This window comes from Coffea eugenioides, chromosome 2, assembly GCF_003713205.1.
Source record: "Coffea eugenioides isolate CCC68of chromosome 2, Ceug_1.0, whole genome shotgun sequence".
Lineage (NCBI taxonomy): Eukaryota > Viridiplantae > Streptophyta > Magnoliopsida > Gentianales > Rubiaceae > Coffea > Coffea eugenioides.
The window spans coordinates 74,042,764-74,063,837 of record NC_040036.1 but is presented as its reverse complement, the minus strand read 5'-3'; the positions used below and the strand labels follow the sequence as shown (position 1 = coordinate 74,063,837).

General features: G+C 35.4%; 3 protein-coding genes across 3 annotated transcripts; 1 reads left to right on the top strand and 2 right to left on the bottom strand.

Annotated features, from left to right (window-relative positions):
- The first annotated feature begins 2,564 nt into the window (after positions 1 to 2,564).
- LOC113762075 (translationally-controlled tumor protein homolog) lies at positions 2,565 to 4,736 on the top strand. Its single transcript, XM_027305329.1, has 5 exons — positions 2,565 to 2,701; positions 3,664 to 3,737; positions 3,904 to 4,032; positions 4,126 to 4,283; positions 4,420 to 4,736. The coding sequence occupies exons 1-5, from the start codon at positions 2,674 to 2,676 to the stop codon at positions 4,535 to 4,537; spliced, it is 507 nt and encodes a 168-aa protein (XP_027161130.1). The 5' UTR covers positions 2,565 to 2,673; the 3' UTR covers positions 4,538 to 4,736.
- A 150-nt stretch (positions 4,737 to 4,886) lies between these two features.
- On the bottom strand, positions 4,887 to 9,653 carry LOC113760975 (26S proteasome regulatory subunit 6A homolog). The gene is made up of 10 exons (XM_027303749.1): positions 9,392 to 9,653; positions 9,142 to 9,258; positions 8,121 to 8,228; positions 7,805 to 7,996; positions 7,517 to 7,708; positions 6,670 to 6,788; positions 6,389 to 6,476; positions 5,990 to 6,109; positions 5,724 to 5,864; positions 4,887 to 5,416 (listed from the first exon to the last, which is right to left on the bottom strand). The coding sequence occupies exons 1-10, from the start codon at positions 9,506 to 9,508 to the stop codon at positions 5,339 to 5,341; spliced, it is 1,272 nt and encodes a 423-aa protein (XP_027159550.1). The 5' UTR covers positions 9,509 to 9,653; the 3' UTR covers positions 4,887 to 5,338.
- Positions 9,654 to 11,184: 1,531 nt separating this feature from the next.
- On the bottom strand, positions 11,185 to 16,615 carry LOC113762490 (heparan-alpha-glucosaminide N-acetyltransferase). Its single transcript, XM_027305963.1, has 13 exons — positions 16,223 to 16,615; positions 15,393 to 15,530; positions 15,224 to 15,305; positions 14,593 to 14,669; positions 14,379 to 14,494; positions 14,184 to 14,301; positions 13,628 to 13,744; positions 13,428 to 13,519; positions 13,158 to 13,224; positions 12,991 to 13,072; positions 12,719 to 12,810; positions 11,566 to 11,709; positions 11,185 to 11,455 (listed from the first exon to the last, which is right to left on the bottom strand). The coding sequence occupies exons 1-13, from the start codon at positions 16,394 to 16,396 to the stop codon at positions 11,309 to 11,311; spliced, it is 1,446 nt and encodes a 481-aa protein (XP_027161764.1). The 5' UTR covers positions 16,397 to 16,615; the 3' UTR covers positions 11,185 to 11,308.
- Positions 16,616 to 21,074: the final 4,459 nt, after the last annotated feature.

Sequence of the window (21,074 nt, the reverse complement as noted above, 5' to 3'; positions counted from 1 at the left end):
TTAAAAACTCTCTAATTTAACTTTTATTAAACCAACAGTTTAGCACATCAAAATAAAAACAGTCATTGCTCAACAATCAATCACATACAAATTGAAACAAAAGAATCGCACCAAAGATGGTGTCTAAATAGTGAGAAAGAAATAAACCCAACAAATGATACCCTTAATAAACCAAACTTATTGGGTTACCCAATTACCCTTCATAAATAAAACTTATGGGATCACCTGTTGATAGTCCATCATCAAAACTAAACTTAATGAATAATCCATAATCTTATTAATCATTATCATTTATTTATTTAACTCAATTCTCGTGAACATAGATTTTTAGTCTAATAGTTGCCATCCCTATGTAATAATTTTCACCCAATTTGAGTGAACCAACGATAGCAAGAGTTGGCTTATTGATTGAAGTTATCATTCTTTAAGTGTCTGTGAGTAATATCCAACTCTCATCACTTCAGTTTAACTAATTCAAAATCAATATATTCTAACCAAAATGGTAAATTTGATATTTCAACTAACTAATGAGAAAATTCACAAGTCTATGATAATACTACAATACCACCAAGTTAATAGTAAGATTTACCAACCATAGAGCTCTAGCTCAGTGGCCACCACCTGTCTTGGTGGGGTGGGAGGTTAGGGGTTCAACCCTTGCCTCTCACCAAATTGCCTGCCCCTCATGGGCAGCTCGGTTGGTCTCAGCAAACCTCCTTAGGAGCTGGTGTTCAGTGCCTGCAAGGATCCGAGTTTCGTGGTTATCGTGTCCGGACACCCACTCCGTCAGAAAAAAAAAAGAAAAAAAAATAGTAAGATTTACCATTTACCATGTAACCGTACTCAAAGCAGATATTCTCTGCCCTTTTTATGGTTTCACTTATTATCTCGTTTTTTCATTTTGAACCATAAAGTGACCCTTCTATATATTTTTAAAATAATATTTTTTCCGGAAATTGATAATAATATCAATCTTTATTGGGGTTGATCCAAAGTCAGAAGAAGTAAATGATGGCAATCCAAATTCAATGCACCGCCAGCAGACATACAAGGATCCGAATTCGGTTGGTCTCAGCAAACCTCCTTAGGAGCTGGTGTTCAGTGCCTGCAAGGATCCGAGTTTCGTGGTTATCGTGTCCGGACACCCACTCCGTCAGAAAAAAAAAAGAAAAAAAAATAGTAAGATTTACCATTTACCATGTAACCGTACTCAAAGCAGATATTCTCTGCCCTTTTTATGGTTTCACTTATTATCTCGTTTTTTCATTTTGAACCATAAAGTGACCCTTCTATATATTTTTAAAATAATATTTTTTCCGGAAATTGATAATAATATCAATCTTTATTGGGGTTGATCCAAAGTCAGAAGAAGTAAATGATGGCAATCCAAATTCAATGCACCGCCAGCAGACATACACAACATACATAAGTGTATATCACTTGCATCCCACTTGTCTAGTGAGGTAGAATAGAAGTGTACAAATGGCACTACTAGTCAAGAAAACAACCGGCCGGAGAAGAAAGGCCCATGTCGGCCATCAGTCAAAAGAGGAGGAGAATCTAATTCCCAAAATCCCATTAATTTGCAAGTTTCTTTGGGATAATTTCAGAAACCTCCCCTGAGATTTTTGATAATTTCACTAAGCACCTAAAGTTTGAAAAATTATACTTACCTCCCTTGATTTGATAGTTTTAGTAACAAAATCTTAAAATGATATTGACTTGGTCAATTTTTTAAATGAATACTCAAAAATGCCCTTGTGTAATGAGTTTTAATTTATTTTTCTATATAATTATAAGATTATCGAGTATAATTATAAGGAAAATGTGTCAAATTTTTCGTGTCCATATCTACTATTTAATAAATAACTATAATAATAATTTTATCATTATGATAGGGTACTTTTGATGGTATTTTATTATGGACTTAGATTTATAAGATAGAAAAGAAAATGTTGAAATAATTTATTTAGAGTTTATGAATTTTTCGAGTAGTGGAATTATCATAATTTGGTAGTGATTTTGGGCCCTTTTTTTATTTATTGTTAATTTTAGTACCACAAAATAGAAAACAAAAATCAGCAAAAACATTGAATTACATATAAAATTAATTCATAAAAAAAAAACACTAGTTCGACGTTTGGTTACAATAGAAACTAGAAGCAAAAGTAATAATTCTACAGTTTTATTGGCAAATAATTAAAAAAAAGGTATAAGAAGGAAAAAGAATGAAAAAATAATTTTAAAACTCATTTTAAATATAAACATACCAAATAAGGGAATTTCATTAAAATATTTAAGGGTAAAATTGTCATTTTAAATGACAAGGGAGGTATGTGTAATTTTTTAAATCTCAAGAGAACTCAATAAAATTGTCAGAAACCTTAGGGGAGGTTTCTGAAATTAGGATTTTCTTTTCCTAAAAACAAATCAAAAGATTATTTAAATTTGAAAGTAAATCCTAATATGAAGTGGTTTTCTTAATTAGGATTTTCCTATTCCTGAAGGGACACCGTCAAATTCTCCACTATAAAAGCTCACCACCCCGGCTTTATTAGGAGGACTACCTTTTCTTTCGTTACCTCTTACTGTACAATTATAGCATAGTACGTCTTCCATAGTGGCTGCAGAAAGAAAAAATCTGACAACCAAGGAAACTTCAAGTCTGCAAACATGTTGGTTTACCAGGATCTTCTTTCTGGTACACTTCTTTTCTTAACCTTTTCTGTCTGAAAACTTTGTTGCATGATACAACCTTAGTTGCTTTTTCTTGTAACAGTTCCTATGTTTTGTTTGCTTAAGAGTTTAATTTAATTCTTTTGTACTTTTTTTTTTGGTTGTCTTCTCGCATGAGTTCATACATGTGAAAACCATGAAAAAAAAAGAAGAAGAAAAACCCTTTAGATTGTATTGTTGGATGTAAACTTGTTATTTATTTGGTTTCTATAATTGGATACCAATTATGTGTTTAACGTTGGGGCTGATCTACCTGTGTGTTTCTTCGGTTATGTATTTCAATTCAAGGAAGAAAATAGTATCGGTGCAGAGTCTTTACTTCTGTCCTTCGTTGATACCAGAATGATTAGAGTTTACCCTGAAGATTATTTTAGGAGCACAAAACTAAGGAATTCTAGATAACCCTTCAAGGGAAACTTGGTCGGAAAATGATATCAAGCATGTTTAATTTCAATTTAGGAGCAATTGACTTGTTAATTGCCACTATTATTTAAGAAAGCACAAGTGCACTGCCTGTGTTGCTGGGGAATCTTCTAATCTCAGAGCATGTTGAGTTTTATGGTGTACACTAGTTGCCAAATTGTCAGTAAAAGTTTGTTGGTACTGATTAATTGGGATCTAAAAATATTTAAAGATGGCTAATTGGTATACCTTTTACATAAGCTTAGCAGTTGCTTCTGTGGCTACCAGATTCATCGTAGCATTCTTGCAGAGTTTCTTGCAATTATGTTTTCCTTCTAATGTAAAGATTGAAACTTCATACTATTTCTCACGGATAGCTTTTTTTAAGCTGTGATTTGTGGCAATCTCTTTCCTGTGTGATCGGGTACTGGTCCTTTTTTAGCTGTCAACTGCATCAACTCCTCCTTTTAGTCTTTATTTATTGCTTCAAGAAAGTAATACTATGATATTTTTTATTATTTCCAGGCGATGAGCTTCTATCCGACTCATTCCCCTATAAGGAAATTGAGAATGGAATGCTGTGGGAAGTAGAAGGGAAGGTAAAGGCTTTCGTCCCTTTTTTTTTATTTCAACTATTTTTTGTTTTGTAGAATTGTTCTGTATCAGGAGGGAAAGAGACATTTTAGGCGATGCTTCACATATTAGCATGAAAAATTTATTTGTGACAAGTCAAATTTGACATTAATTATTGGAATGTTCAATCAGTGGGTCGTTCAAGGTGCTGTGGAGGTGAATATTGGGGCCAATCCTTCTGCTGAAGGTGGAGAAGAAGATGAAGGAGTTGACGACCAAGCTGTCAAGGTTGTCGATATTGTTGATACTTTCAGACTTCAGGTTGGTATACTTTTGCTGCAAAACTACTCCAAATTGGACCTCCTCTTTTATTCTTTCTTGTTATTCAATAAAGAGCATCTTGCCTCTTTGTAGGAGCAACCCCCTTTCGACAAAAAGCAGTTTGTTGCATACATCAAGAAATATATCAAGAATTTAAGTCCAAAGTTGGAGCCTGAGAAGTTGGATGCCTTCAAAAAGAACATTGAAGGAGCAACTAAATACCTCCTGTCAAAGCTGAGCGACCTTCAGTTGTAAGTCCACTCGATCTTTTCCCTGTCTCTGTGTCGACCCTATTTGATGAAACAGGATTCTTTCTCTACTTCCGCATTTGAAATTTTTGGATGAAAACATTCATTGATTGTCTGAATCTTTTTATGTGTTCTGCAGCTTTGTTGGTGAGAGCATGCGTGATGAGGGCTCAATCGTGTTTGCATACTACAAAGAAGGTGCCACCGATCCAACTTTTCTTTACCTTGCACCTGGGCTGAAGGAGGTCAAATGCTAGAAATAAAGCGTGCAATAATCAGGAAGCTGTTTTGTGTAGTGGTCTTTATTAAGTTCAAGTTGTGCTAGTATTTGGCAGTAGAACACGCCTTGCCTTGGCGTTTTAAATTTTGATAGCTACATTTTCTTACATGCTTATATGTTTTAACAGAGGATTTTGAGAATAATATGAGTTCCCTAATGACTTTGCCAACAACTTACATCAGTGTAGTTTTGAGTTGTTATTTTTGGTTCATTGAGTTGCATGAAGTGGATGCCTTCTCAGATTAGTGGATGCCTTCTCAGTAATTATAGAAAAGAGTGCATCTACATGATCATATGAAACTGACCAAAAAGATAAAATGAGGAACTAAGCAATTTGGTAGATCTAAGTACACTGTCTTCACGCTAATTGCTAAAACATCCTACAGTGCACATTCACAACCAAAGAAAGTCCAACCCAGTAATGCGTCGAACAATATTAAAAGCCGGGTTCAAAATCTTGGAGGGACAAGCAAAGAAGTTACACCAGCGACCCAAATATTCCACTGCGTTGTGCATTCAAATACATACAAATCAAAATGTCAACCAGTACGGCTTAGTGTTGGTACAAGAAAAAGATCTACCGCCTGAAACTTGTTTTCCTGATTTAGTTTTAGAACACTCTTTTCTTTCCTCCACTTTTCTCTCTCTTTTGATTTTCCCAAGGGAAAAAAATATGAGTGTGGGTACGAGAATGGCAGCACAGCCAAGTAAATGGAGTTATGACGTGAGCCTACGTTTGCCGTCCACAATGCTTGAAATCACCGAACCCACATGATCTCTATGCATAGTAATTTAAGCTGGCTTTCTTCTTTGCTTGAACTTGGATGATACCTTCATTAAAGTCTTCATGGTTCACCTGGAAAAAGAAGAGAGTTGTTTTAAAAAATGAGCTCAGATGTCTGAAACCCCCTCCATGAAAAAACATTCCAACTTCCATGTGCAGCTTCTTAATCAATTTCTCATATTAATCCCAGCAGAATACGTAATCCCCAAAATATTCTTAAAAAAAAAAGACGACTATTTTGAATCCCCATCTTCTACCCCTATCCCTGCTTTTGGTATCTAAATGTGCAAATACCTTTCACAAATTGTGTCTAACCAAGACGTCGGGAACAGGAAAAAAAAAATATTAAGAAAAAAACAATGCGGAGAGAGAGACAGACATCAGTGGCATCGCGCCGCAGTGCTAGCATGCCTGCTTCTACGCAGACGGCTTTCAGTTGTGCCCCATTGAAATCATCTGTTGAACGAGCCAGCTCCTCAAAGTTCACATCAGGGTGAACATTCATCTTTCTGGAGTGTATCTGCAATACCACCACATCAAGATAAAATGATTAAAAATGATAAGTAAACCCCAGAAAGGTATGGACAATACTAAAGCATGATGATTAAGCAGCAAGAAAAGGATAATCTAAGTTAAGAGATGTACCTGCAAGATCCGAGCCCTGGCCTCCTCAGACGGATGGGGGAACTCGATTTTGCGATCAAGTCGACCAGATCTCATCAAGGCAGGGTCTAGAATGTCAGCTCGATTTGTCGCCGCTATCACCTGCAGATGTTTTACCAAAGCAAAAAAAAAATAAGAACAACCTAACCAAGATACACAAGCACAAAACTGTCAGAAACTAGACATAATTTCATAGAAGCCCACTAAGTAACATAAATGACTAAAATCTAATATCATTGCAAAAAGCACCAAAATAGCACTACACTAGGAAGAACATCTACTGCCTGTGTGTCAAAACCTATCCCAAGTTAACCGCAAAAATCATATGCCAACAAAACGAGAACAAGGAAAAGGGGTGTGAAAAAAAATAAAAAAAGAAACCTTTATCCGATCATCGCTGCTAAAACCATCAAGCTGATTAAGCAGTTCTAACATAGTTCTCTGGACCTCCCTATCCCCACTGACTTCACTGCAAAATGAAAGTATAACTTGATCAGAGAAGGATGGACACCTGCCACAATCTGTATAGGGCTATGCAATGCTTTACTCTTTTTTTCTTTCCAATTTTTAATAAATTACGTCTTATAAACCATGAGAATCCATTAAGCACAAAAAACCCCAGGCTGAATAAAATCAAGCAGTACCCCGAGCGATTTGCTTACCTATCAAAACGCTTTGTACCAATAGCATCAATCTCATCAATAAAGATTATACAAGGAGATTTTTCCTTTGCAAGCTGGAAAGCATCACGGACAAGCTTTGCTCCATCTCCAATGAACATCTGCATCAAAGTATATTTAGTTATATTATATACAAATTGCCTGTCAACTTTATTAAAGAACACCAAATTACAGCGCTCATGCACCACATTGCAGAATCATTTGTCACCTGGAAAACTAAGCTAACCACAACCCTCTCTTTTAAGAATAAATTAAATCTCATATTAAGAATATGGATAGAAGGGAAAAGTTAAAACCATCTAGCAACAAAAGCACCAAAGAGAAATCTGAATACTTCCTCCAAAAAGGCCTAAAATTTAAAGATTAGGCAAATTATTGAATTCTTATGGTGCTCCAAAATCCATGATAAGGTGCAGCAATTAAGTCCTCTGTTTTGATTAGTGAAAACACTAGTAATTCTTCAAAAATAAAGATGAGACTTCTATTTGCCCCTTAAAAGTCAAATTTGTAACTAGTTCTCTGGCATTCGCTAATGCTCATTAACCGAAAAAAAAATTTGAAAAAAAAGGCACGTTGAATGGAAAGAGTATCCTAAGTTTGAAAGCAAAAAGATAATTTTTGCTAGAAACTCCAAGCAGAGCATCCGACCTAAACTCCTACTAGCAGACAAACGAGTGAATATGTGACATGCTTCATTAGAAATTACACCATAGAGTATCCCAGAAGAAACCACAGGAAGTTCCAATAAACAGACTTAGAAGAGACCAAAAATGACAATTAGAGGACCACTTGACAAATTATCCAGGATATCTATGGGGATCATAATCACCTGTACAAGCTGGGGTCCAGCCAGCTTAAGGAAAGTAGCATTTGTTTGGGCAGCACATGCACGAGCCATTAATGTCTTCCCTGTTCCAGGAGGTCCGTACAAAAGGACCCCTTTTGGTGGACGAATTCCCAACTTCTGAAACCGTTCTTTGTGGGTCATAGGCAAAACAATGGCTTCAACAAGTTCTTGGATCTATGACAATGAACACAATTCCATAAGCATGGCCAACTAAATAAGTAAATCCAAGAATGCCACAACAGAAAGCATTCCAAAAAGTAAGAACTTTACCTGTTTCTCCAGACCACCAATGTCATTATAATCTTCAGTTGGTTTTTCATCAACTTCCATCGCCTTGACTCGAGAATCATACTCAGACGGTAGTGTGTCCAAGATCAAGTAACTATCTTTATTTACTCCAACCAAATCCCCAGGCTTTAATTTATCAGGGTCAACAAGGCCAACAACAGGAAGGAAAATTGTCTACAATCAAAATACAAAATGTTTAGAAAAACCAAAAAATGTATGGACTTTATGATGAACTAGACATGATTCTAGAAGCGTGAGCTCATAAACAATCATTAAAGCTTTCTATAAGGCAACTTACTTGGCGAGTGGAAGTTTTCAATACAACACATTTGCCCTTCCTTTGAGAGTCAAGGTCAATATTTGCACCATCTTCCTCAGCCTCTTCCTCTGGGTTCATTTCCAAAATCTGAAAAGTGCAAAGTCATATTAGCTAATATAGCAATCACCAGAAAAATAAATAACATACATTATATGATATGCTGACCCCAAAGGAGGCTTTTGATGAGAACATGGAATCACATGATGAAAAATAAATCCTTTGAAAAACACCTGCTCCTTCACCTAGAACCTCAGCATGGACTCTCCAGCAAAAGTATAATGGAAGATAACTGCCAGAGAAATTGAAACACAACAAAATCCAGAACGAATTTGACTTATGGTCCTAATTTTGTTTTCCCCACCCAAGTCAAATGAAACCCAATGCATTCACTGAGGGGGGGGGGGTAAAAATAGAGAACAAGGCTCAAGCCAAAACGTTTCAAGTTAAAGAAAAGCAAGAAGTAACTAAAAAAGCAATAATGCATACAATTAAAGGGCCCTCCACATCAAAAGCGCCAGTAATAGGTGTGTAGGCTGATGCTGATTCCACCAACAACCCAAAACTTTAAGCTAATGGAAGACGATTAAAAGATTTTGGATACAGAAAAATAGTTATAAATCTCACAGTAAATTTTAAGCGGTACTAAATTCTTCTCCTATCTTCTTTCTCCTCTGAATGTCTCAGGGAAAATCTGGATAAAGTTTAGGTTTTCTTTTATCAAATTAGCATCCTGAACCACAGAAACCTTCACACAATTAGCGTTCTCTTTTAATTTTGTTTATCCCAATAAGTTTCAGAAGTTCAAAATGAAAAAACCATGGTCAAAAGCATGAACGATGGAAATGCTCATCAAATAAACTTATACGCAAAGTTTCTCTCAACATGCACAAAAACTTAAAAAAAAAACTTTCCTTTTGGTCTAAAATTATAAGTGAAATTTACAGCATAAAAGGTCAGAAACGAAACATTGAAACTAAAATACCCTAAAAGTAAAAATCACCTCTACTATATTGCCGACCAAGTAAGGAAGCTGCTTATTGAGCTTAATTTTCTCTTGATTCTCCTTAATCTTCTCCTTGAAGGAATCCAATTCTAGATTCGTCCTCTGCAACTCTTCCTGAATTTCACCAAAATTGCACCATCAACATCAATAATTTAATTTTATCATTTTCCCCAAAAAAATCAACTTCTCATAGCAAACAAATGAAGTCCAAAATCATATTACTAATAATTTATGCAAAAAAAAAAACCTTGAGGATCCGAATCTCGTTATCGAGAAGGCGAGAAGCCCTAACAATGTCGTCAGTCGACATGGAGTTGAGCTGGTCGTCTTCGAAGTTGCTGTCTTCTACCATCGGCGCCGCCATAATGTTCTCCGATCAATTCACCGTCCCCAGATTGTGTGTGTGTCTCTCGTGTGTGTTGTGTGTGAGAGAGAAAGGGATCTGTTCTGAGAGAGTAAAGAGACTTGTGAGCTCCGACTTTTCACGAGAATAAATGAGAAAAACTTCTTCTTCAAGAAAATGAAAGGGGAGACGAAACTTTTTCCCGAGGATTGGAGTGTTCGGTGGTTGAATTGGATCACAACTAGGAAAGCCCATAATGGAGATATTGGATTCCGAGCCCATAATGAAGATATAGATTCAGGAACCGTAACAGTTAACGGAGTTTTTGTCTAGACTAGCCCATTTGGGAATTGGTTGCCTCTAAAAGGTGAATAGAACCCTTTTTTCGCTTTTGGTATGTGTAACCTATGGAGCACTCGTTGAAATATATCTCAGGTATTAAATTTTTTAAAGACGAGATTAATTAAGAAAAGTGTATAAATGTATGGGAGATAATAATTATTAGTATGTATATATACATAATAATTTAGGTGAAATTTATGTGTGTTAACAAGTTCACAATAAATACCCATTAGGAAAACTCCCTTTTTTTTTAATTTTAAAGTATGCAATAGTTTAGGAGGACCAATGTAGCACGCTTGAATTATATTTTTTTTAGAATTGTTAAAATAAATGAACTACTTATAATCAAAGCAATTCAAAAAGAAAAAAAAAGGCGATGCACGGAAATGACCACATAGCACAACAAACAAAAAATTGTGAAAAAGACCTAATTGAAATAAGGAAAGATATTCATTTACCTCAAAATAGTACGTTGTGCACTCTTTTTGTGTATTTAGCTTATTATACATGTTTGTCATTTGACTTGAAATAATTCAAATTGTATGCAAACTATAAATAAGCTAGAGATATAAAATAGAATGCAATCACAGGATATTAGTTGTATCTATAAGTAAGATAATAGTTTTCTTGGAAAAATATAGCGATTGCTATTTTTTTGGAAAAATAGGTTGCTGGGATTGCTATTTTTTGGATTTTCTGTAGAAAAATATACTGTAATAATTTGATGTATGTGAGATAAAAAGGTGATTAAAAAATATGATCACGAAAAATATAAAATTTTTTTTTTGAAAAACTTCAATCCAAACAAGGAAGCTCCGTTTTACTCTTTATTCTCCCTAATCTATAAATCTGATAGCCTGGCATTACCTTGCACCTATTTGAAAATTTAGGAACATTGAAGACAAAGTCAGATATTGTGATAGCTTTTAGTAATTTCTTTTTAAGGTAATATATACAATCAAGTTTTTTCTTTGTCTTCTTCTTCTTTCTGTTTTTCCCCCCCTACGCAAAACAAGTCAACAAAAATGAAAAACGTTCATTTTCATATACTTTGCGCGAATAAAATATACCAATCAGTTTTGCAGTGGACGTTCTTGCACACTTTGCTTCCTATATGATAATGTAATTTTGTCCTACCACAATTAATGGGAAAAAAAACTGATAAGAGCCCAACATGTTCTTGAAGACAATATTATATGGATTCCTCATTCCTATGAAATTAATTTTTGGTTGGAACTCTGTTTTTTTTTTTTTTAGTGTAAATTCCTTAATTTCTAGTGACTGCATTGGACCCCAGCTAATTCGAGTGAGCATCTTAAGCCCCATTTTTCTGATTTGGAGACCTACTGAAAATGTTGAGTTCAGTAACAAATCAGCTTATAAAACCTTACACAGGTAGCAGAAGGTATCAGTTATGATGAAATATGGTGCTATAATTAACAAAGCTAGAAAAGGACCAAAATGCATCAAGCACTGAAACTAAAGCTTCCAGTAAATTCCCAACCGGTGGAAAATGCCAGCAACAATAGCCCAGAACAGTATCTCTGCAAAGATGACATAAAGTAGAATCCCTACTTTTGTTGAATGCCAAACGTCAATGAATATGTGCTTCTGAATCCAATGTACCTATAGAGAATGTTTTGACAGTCAGACACTCATCAAGTATTGCAATTATTGAGCAGTGAAAAATAAACATATTAAGGCTGAATATTTGGCAGCTAAAAGGAGTGGAATACCAGTGTGTTATGAGGGTTGTCGTAATACCACCCGTTAATGAATCCTGCGAAAATGTCTGCAGCTGCCATGACATATACAAGCATGGCGTTCATACCAATCCATTCAAGTGGCAGAAACAGATACCTCAATTTCCAAATGTCAACCTGGAATGGAGTGAGAAATACTTGATTAGATCAAGATTGAGTAAGCAAAAGTATGAGTTTGCTCATTTCAGATACCCCCAATGATATACTATTCATTATTAAGTTAGTATCCACGAGGGCTCGAAGATTCATCTATGCAGATAATAAGGGCACATGGAATTTGTGTCATTGTATGCCTTTAGGAAGCTTTGATATTTACCAGTTTCTGTTTTGATTTGTGCAAGAGAATGGCGCTAGACCCAAAACTTTGAAACTTTCTTTTGCTTCATTTGATTGTCCATTGCATGTAAAGATGGCCTCCTTTGTTACCTGAAGCCTGCTCTAATTATCTTATTTGAAATGATAATTTCTCTTGCAAACTTGACAGTGTGTTCACTGGTGGCATGGTAATCATTTTTTTCCATGTTTCTGCAATTCTCATCTAAGTCCAGTTAAAGAGTATGCCTATCTAGCATAGGAAGTCAGACTCATTTTATACTGAGTGCAACCAATGCCTATGCTTGAAAACATAAAATTTCGGTACTTAATTTAATGGATTCAGATCTTAACATATTCAGACTGTTTGATAACAAAAAATTGAACATCTAAATTAATTAAGTGGCACTAAATTCCTAGGCAAAACTTGCTCTCAAAATTAAGTGATAAGCTATTCACTTATCACTGAATATGATATGCACTCAAATCTAATAGATTTAATACTTAACAATTCAATAATTTAATAGATTCAGACTTCAGATTTCAGACTTCAGACTTCAGACTTCAGTTTTATCAAACGCACCCTTAGCTGTTGAGGTACAAGTCTCAAACAAGACATGTAGTTTCAGTAAAGTATGTCATTTGAAATGCCAAGGGCATTTTAGGGTCAGCACTAGAGGAAGATAAACTCATTATGTGCCAAGTCAAACCAGGCAGGTGCACAATCAAGAAAGCATAGTTTTGTAGCTTTCACTAAGGAACCAGTGTGACTAGAATGTATGCAGGCCAGAAGATTATTCTGCGAGTAGCATACCAGGACATAGAATGCTGAGAACACTAGAGCTGCTGCTCCTGCCGTTACACAAACATAGCTGAGAGTATACAGTTGCTTATTTAAGGGAATAGCTGCATCCAACCAAATCAGTGAGTAAATTGATGTATATGACCAGACGAGCGAGAGATGTAATTTTTTCATCTCATGCTCTACAGATGCTGCCTAATGTCAAATAAAACCAAGTCCGAGGATTTGAAATACGATTTGCTGCTTGATTTGCTCATAGGGAAAGAGAGAACAGTAGAGCTCACCATGTGTAAAATGAAGAGTAATTCCAAAAATCAAAAGAGCTGAACCCATGACAGTCCAGTGCCAAAGTCTGGATGAGTGATCCTGAAATTCAGGAACTAAGGACTTTCAGTGACATTCAGTGAATAACAGTTGTCCCAAACATAAGATATATATATATCTATCAAACCTTCATATGTATAAGAACATGTCCAAAATGAACTCCAATGATTGTAGAGAGGATTGCAGAAATTGAGCTGCAGTCAAAAGACTTTTGTTTAGAATTTCCAAACTGTATCCTGAACATAGATAATAAAAAGAAAGAGGCGCATTGAGCATCGTCTATTTTGGCTTAGCTATACATTTAGTTAGCTGTTGGAACGTGTTAACTAGGACCAGGCTAATATTTCAACTAAAACTAGTGCCAGTTCTCAAATTGAAATGAACTAATGATACATACCTCAGAATTCCTTCTGGTTCAAAAGGTGCTACGCACCATGCTGGAGCATCATCCCGAAAAGGTCCCTCATGAGGAGAACTGTAAGTGCAAGCCTGCAGAACAGAATTACCATGAAAAGTTTCCGAGGGCCGTAAAGCAGAAGCAAACAATGTACGTAGTGATTGATAAGAACTTTTGCATTCAAAAACAGCCCTGCAGACCTTGGATCTCTTCCAAGCTGGATGTTGATACATGTGATTAATACCAAGCACTTTTCTGTCAACATAACCCACTGCATTACAAGGAGGATCCAATTTTCCTCTGACATTGCAGGTTACCTACACAATCAACCAATTAGAATGCATATACAAGTACCAAAGTATCTTTACCTATTCGACTGAAGGTGCTCAGAGAGAAAGAAGCGAGTGGGAAACAGACACCACTTGACAACCACAAGAATGATTAAGAAGCACATTGATCTTTGTTGAGAAATGCAACAATTACACTTGCATGATATGCTTAGATTGCATTGAATGAATGAATTATGTTCATCTTGTGAAGTATTATAATTAGGGGATATGAAGCTGGTCATAGACAATTCAGATTTTCTTAAATGTCCTTAGAATGAATGGCCAACATCGACTAAGTAGCTAAAGCTTATTTTTCCCTGCTTCTGAATCTCCAGCAAAAGTAAACATAACATCAATGGCATCTACAACTGTAAAACAGTGGATCCCGGCAACTGTATTCTTTATATGGCAGAAGCAAAGAACATACAGTTAACATCTTGCCCAAAAGTGTGCTATCTTCATTGTGGACGATGAAGTGCCAATCAGGAACACGAGTTCCGTATAACACAGCCAGGTAAATAATTAAAACAGATGCTCCTAACACCCTGAAGAATATACCAGAATCAGAATACTTTACAATATGATTGATTGTACAAGATCAGAAGAAGAGTGGAGTACAAACCAATGCCAAATATACATCTTGAATATAGAGAACCATTGATGTGAAAGATCCTTAACTTGAGCATTTCTTGTTGAGATTTCAAACAATGCCACTACCAGATAAGCAAGAGCAATTCTCTAGAAATGCAAACCAAAATTGGCTCAGTGTACAGTTTGTTGAACTAAGAAAAAAACTTGTCAACTTCAACAAATAAGAAAAATGTAATTTGGATCACCTGGAGAATGCCACACCATCTTATTCTTTTCATATCGACACCATATGTAAGTTTATCTGGTGCATGAGAGTAACCACCTTCAAATGTTAAAAGGGGTGAGTCAGTATATGGCCAACTATTGAAAGATTACCACCTTGAAGGAAACCTTAATCCATTGAAAGTATGGCTGCCAAATCACTATTGAAACTCAAATGCTTTTTACACAATTCCAAATCATGTGAGCATCTTCATGCAAAGTCATTGTCTTAGCAACATAAATACGTTAAATTTTGACAAAGCCACCCCCTGCAGTCTTCCAGTATCAACTCGGTTCACATATATATATATATATATATATATATATATATATATATATATATTAGTGGGGCTCAAAAGGAGGTCAGGCTACGAATATCTATAATAGCATATAAATAAGTTTCCTAGAGTTCAATACTTTTTGGCCACCATTAACCACAAAAGGCCAATAAAAGAAAGCTATAATACTTTTGCAAGAATTACTTGTTGAATATTGATTCTGAAATGAACTTGAGTTTCTACCACTTAAATTTAAGTGCTACTATATTACTAAATGACATGGTCCCCAACAAAGCAGCACACATCCATTAAATGGGAAGAAAACAGTAAAACAAACCTTGTAAAAGAAGACCCCAGAAGAGAAGTTTGATAGTTCTCCAAATTACCTTTCTAATAGCCATTAACCTTTTTGGTATTCTCTACATATGAAACAGTAGAACTAATCAGAAAGCAATGCAATATTGGTCTCAGCCAAGCATACATTCTATCAAAGGCAGAAAATCAACCTTGAGAGCAAGTGCAATTGCCACTCCGACAATAAATAGGAAAAATGGCATCACAAAATCAGCAAGATTGCAACCATTCCATGGTGCATGCCCAATTACCGGCCATTCTCCTCCAGCATCATCAACCAGTACCATCAACTGTCCACAGGCATTTGCACTTAGAAACTCTTATACAGTCACAACAGTCATAAAGAAGGAATTCCACTGCAGATACTAGTAAGGTTACCATAGTTCTGATATTGCGTTTTTGAAAATATCAATCATTAGTAACTTATGAATAGTTGGTTTATAGGAGTGGAATGCACTGGCAACTACAGATTCAATACTGAACTCGGAGGCAAATTCGTAATTCCATTTTAGCACTCAAATTAGGCAACTTGTCAAAGTAATTCCTATTGTAAGCAATTCTTATTAGAATAGAATTCCCACTTTATTTATATTTTATCATATGCTCATATTTTTTCAGCTCATACCTTTCCTTCAATAAATAAGAAAACCCAACGGTTCTATGTTCAGCAGCTGCTTATAAAGTAATAGAATTTGTTTTGTATGCTGATGCAGCACCATAACAAAACACTTGTTAATGCACCTAAGATTTTCCTGAAAATTATTAATCCTAAAAGCTTCCCAGTAGAGTTTCGAAAACTTTCCGGTGAGGAAGCAAAAGTATCCAACAACAACCAGATAAAAGAAGTTCCTTCACAACTCTGATTTTTCTAGCAACTCTGATAACAAAATATCAAGGTTTCAGATACCTTTAGCATACATAAAGAATACAGTATCCGAATTCAAGAGTTAGAAAGAAAAGGGATTATGAGAAAAATATGCACCGCAACAGTGAGGCCTCTGAAAATATCCAAGGAAGCCACTCGTTTAGTCTTTGTCTTGTTCTGAGGCTTCTCTTCAACTTCTTTTACTTCTTCTCCCTTGTCTTGCAGTGCTTGAGGAGCTTCTATGGTGACATGGTGCTGTTCTTGAGTCATACCTTCTTTGGTGTCTGCCATTTGAAGCCAATTTACAGAAAACCAAAGTTCTATTTACTGTATTTCAACTCTACTAGTCTACTACCACCAAAAGAGAAGAAGCTATGAAAGATAGAGATTCAGTTAATCCTAATGCTAATGCTAGTAGCCAACACAAGATGTGAATAATACTTCACAATGAGGTGGTACCATGAAAACAGTTTGGCTGCTTTGGCTGTTTTCCAGCATTATGAAATTGACTAATACAACCATTTGTTTCATGAATCATTTGATTGGGTTAGTATTCAGTACTATAATGTGGCATTTCAGTCCTAATAAAAAATGCCATTCAAGAGTGCCCTCAAGTATTTCCTAAAAAAAAAAAAAAAAGAGTGTCCTTATCTATTGAAGTAATCATAACTAGTTTCACAACTAAGTTCGAAGTAAGCGTGCAAGAACAACAAATGAAGTACACAACTTACACTACAAAATACTAAGAAAGTTTTTCTTGCTTTAGTTTACTTTCTGTTTCAAGATCCCTCTTCTCAATTCCAAGAAAATGCTTCTTCTTTATAGTTTATCCTCTTTTTTTTCTTTCTTTTTTTATTTCTCTATTTTTTTCTTTGTTTGTTTCCATTTACACTTCAGAGATGAAGCACTGAGTTTAATAGATTAATAAAGTACCAGAAAAACTGATCCATAAAATGATTAGTTATTACCAGATTGATCCATCACAAGTAGATAATTGTCAAATTTGAATGCTATTTTGTTCTTTTACTTGGAGAAAATGGAATCTGGACCCACTGAAAGTAAAATAAACTAGCCCTTTTTTCGGAATTTATTTCTTTATCAATCAGCAAAATTTACACTATTTTTACGTTAATTTATACTAGAAGATCGATCCCTCAAATGCAGCAGAGGGTTACTGGGAAAGAAATTCACTTCTATCCTAGAGAGATGCCATCAAGAAATGCATTCTATAGTTGCCTTGTGGTTGATGACTAGGGTTACGTACGAATCGAGCCGTTCACAAACCAATTACGAATTAATTGTGGACAGTTTGAATCAAAACTCGACTCGAACTTGATCAACACCAAACTTGAGTCGAGCTCGAGCTCGAATTCAAATTCAAAAATACTCAACTCGTTAGCTCGCGAGCCGGTTCGACTTTATATATATGTATTTTTATTTTTATTTTAATAGTGAAATTACATATATATTCCTAATATTTTATTATTTATTAAAAATTTATTATTTTATTTATTTTTAAAAAGTAAATAATTATTTTTTTTAAACTCAAGCTCGAGCTTAATTCGACTTGAATTCGAGGTGGAGTTCGAAGCCGAACTTTATATTGAGAGTTCGAACTCGAGTTTGGTAAATTTAATTTGAGACTCGACTAGATTATATCAAAATTCGAATAGACTCGACTCAATTTACTGCCCTAGCAACTACCTAGTTGATTTGCTAGCCTACTTCTTCGGGATTTAAACTTTGAAAGGAGGGCTTTGTTTATTAGTATCCAGATACGTTCAGCAACCATATTGTGACTTTTTTTCAACATTCTGACGCTGGAAGATCACCAACACAATCGCATTACATAGGAAATTCTTTCACGTCACCACTATTGGTTGTTGCGAGTTATAATACATCTTTATACATCAAGAAACCACTAATAATTGACAATACACCTCCTTTTCAATTGATCAAATACAATAAGAAAATCCAATTATTTTATGTTGAGCTGCTTGCATTATTTTATTAACAACACTCTTTAGCACCATCGAAAATTGGATGTGGACATTCCAATTTTTTTACAGTATTTTGTTTAATCATTGAAGTTAGGAAAACACTTCCTGTTGCACCTCAAATCTGTCCTGGAAAGTATAATTGATTCGCAAATCTTTCGAGTTGACTCATGGGAACTCGTTGATTGCTGAGGAAGTAAACATTACAAGACGGTACCTATAACGTACAAGACAAGTAAAAATTGAAGAGTGACGAGGAAATATACTCCAACAGTGAGGCCTCTGAAATTGTCCGCTCTGGAATTTTTAGAATGCACGATAAGAGATTTGATTCTTTGACCTACACTCAAATAGAGTCTTAAAATTTTTTTGGTGACCAGCTACTCTAGGAGTAATTGATTGACTGCTTTCTTCTTCAATATCTGCCATTGAAAGTTCTTCAAACGTTGATACGCTGTTTACTGTTATTTATTACTACTATAGGGACTAGAACAAGAGAAACATATAACTCTTGAACATTTTTACACGTATCTTTTATTGTTCAAATATGCAATTTGCTTGCAATGAAGTGGATTCACAAGCATGTTTTTTTCACAAAGAATAAAATCATAAATTTCTACGTTTTCTGTGAACAAAATTTTTAATTTCCTTTTTATCTCACATACATCAAATCACTACAGGACATTTTTTCTACAAAATATTCAAAAAATGGCAATCCAAAATTTTCTAAATTCGGCGGCATTTTTTCAAGCATCTCCACCCAATAATGAAAAAAAAACATGTTACTGCAAAATTCTCATTATTTAGCTTTTTTTTTTTTTTTTTAAGCTATCGCTATTTGAGAATTTACAAAAAGTTGCAACGACAAACAATAACAGATTGATTGCAACTTTGCAAGTGGACATTTGTCGGATTCGACTGCTAAACTGACGTTTTGCCTGGACAAATTGGAATCTGGACCCGCTATTACTAAACGAGACTAACCTACTTGCTTGAGCAGCTCGAAAGAGGAGTTTGTTTTATTTGGATATGCCCATTTAGGTTGCTGCTCAACGAGATGATTTTGGGATGATGTTTTCACTTTTCAACAGGCTCTCAATTGGTATAATACTTGTGCGGGCAGGGATCGGCCCTTCCTAAGCTGGTGCAAACGCCGTGGCAACATTCCCTCATTGTAAATCTGATGCTTAAGTTAGCAATCCAAATAGAATGTAAGGGGTTCGGCAGTGAACAAAGAGCAAGTTTTAGACTTATTCAGTTACCTTCAAACGATGGAATGGAGGTATTTATAAGAGGAAAGATGGTACCGCTCATTGGTATCCGAACCCCATAACGCGAGCCGACTTACCCTTCTAGGGCGACGGATGTCAGATAGGCCTGCAAAAAGTCACATCAAGTGATTTTTATCTCATCAATTTTATCACGTCACATCTAGATTATGAAGAGATTGGACTTTTCGAATTGCGAAGAAGAGAGAGAGTTGGGGGAGAAACTCCTTGACATCCTAGAGTCGAGGAGGGTTTTTCGAGATCCCCCAATATATACTAGAATACCGCCGGTTTGGTTAGAGGGTTTAGGAAATAGAGAATGAATATGACCATTAATGATTGTGTTTGATATTATTTGGTACTCTTCAATGACAATGGAAGTCCAAAAAGTCTCTTCAATCATCATTTTAGAGTAAATTGGGCACTTTGCTTGATTACCACCAAATCACAACAAAAATAGAAAAAGAAATCCTTCGACTTGTTTGCACGACTGTCTCTCCACCCACGCTTCCCAGCTCCATCTCCATCCTTGCCACCCATCTCTCCCTTATTCTACATCATGGCCTACACTCTTTGCTATCCCATCGGCCCTCCTCCAACACCCTTAAATTTTTTTTTCCCTTTTTTATGGTGGTTTGTGGTGGTTGATGACTGTATCCATATAGGATAGTTGAGGTTTTTCTGATTTTTTTTTTTGGGCTGACTTGGGTGCTTATGATGAATTGATTCTTTGACTAGCACTTGGTGGTGGGTTTCTAGCTTTATACAAATCCAAAGCAGAGTACTTTGTTCAAATTCAATTGATTTTTTGCTTTTTCATGCAAAATGGATTTGAAGAGTTTGAGATGAAACTTTGATGTTTTGGGGACAATTGGTTCGTAGGGCTGGATATTGGGGCGGTTTTGCAGCTAGGATCTGCCATTTTAGGAAACAAGGAAAAAAAAAGAAGAAGAAGAAATTATTTGTTGTAATTCAAAAAAATATCCAATCGATTCCCATTTCAGCCTGCTACCAAACAAGTGAAAAGGATTCGCCAAAACCTATTACCATCGAGGATCTTTTAATACTCAGTGCCATTGCCATTCCCGAGTCCAAACCAAACCAAACCGCTTCGAATCCTCTGTCTCCAAAGTAGCCTCTGCCCCCTATTTGTACAGCTGCCACGTGTCTTTAACCTTTTATTAACCCAAACTCAAATAAAATTACAAGTTTACTCAAAATCAATTAAAATAGATAACTCAACACTTTATTTTATTTTCTTTTTAACAAAAAAGAGTCTTGTTGATCATAAACATAGAAATCAACTAAAACTCTTCTTTATTTTTTACTCCAAATAATCTTTTTCTTAAACCCTAACAAGACTCCTTTTTGTTAAAAATAAAATAAAAAAAAGTTTTGAGTTATCTGTTTTAATTGATTTTGGATAAACTTGTAATTTTATTTGAGATTGGGTTAACAAAAGACTAGAAATATGTGACAACTGTACAAATAAGGGACAGAGACTACTTTGGGGACAGAGAATTCGAAGCCAAACCAAACGGGTGAATACTCACCATGCAAAAACCTCACCAGATTCTGCAGAATCCAGCAAGAGGAAAGTTGGAGGCTTGCACTGTTGCATAGTCTAACCATGTGATACCTGAGTAATTGATAGAATTGCAGTCAAGAAGTTCTGCCGATGTAATTTCTAATAAGGATTAGAAG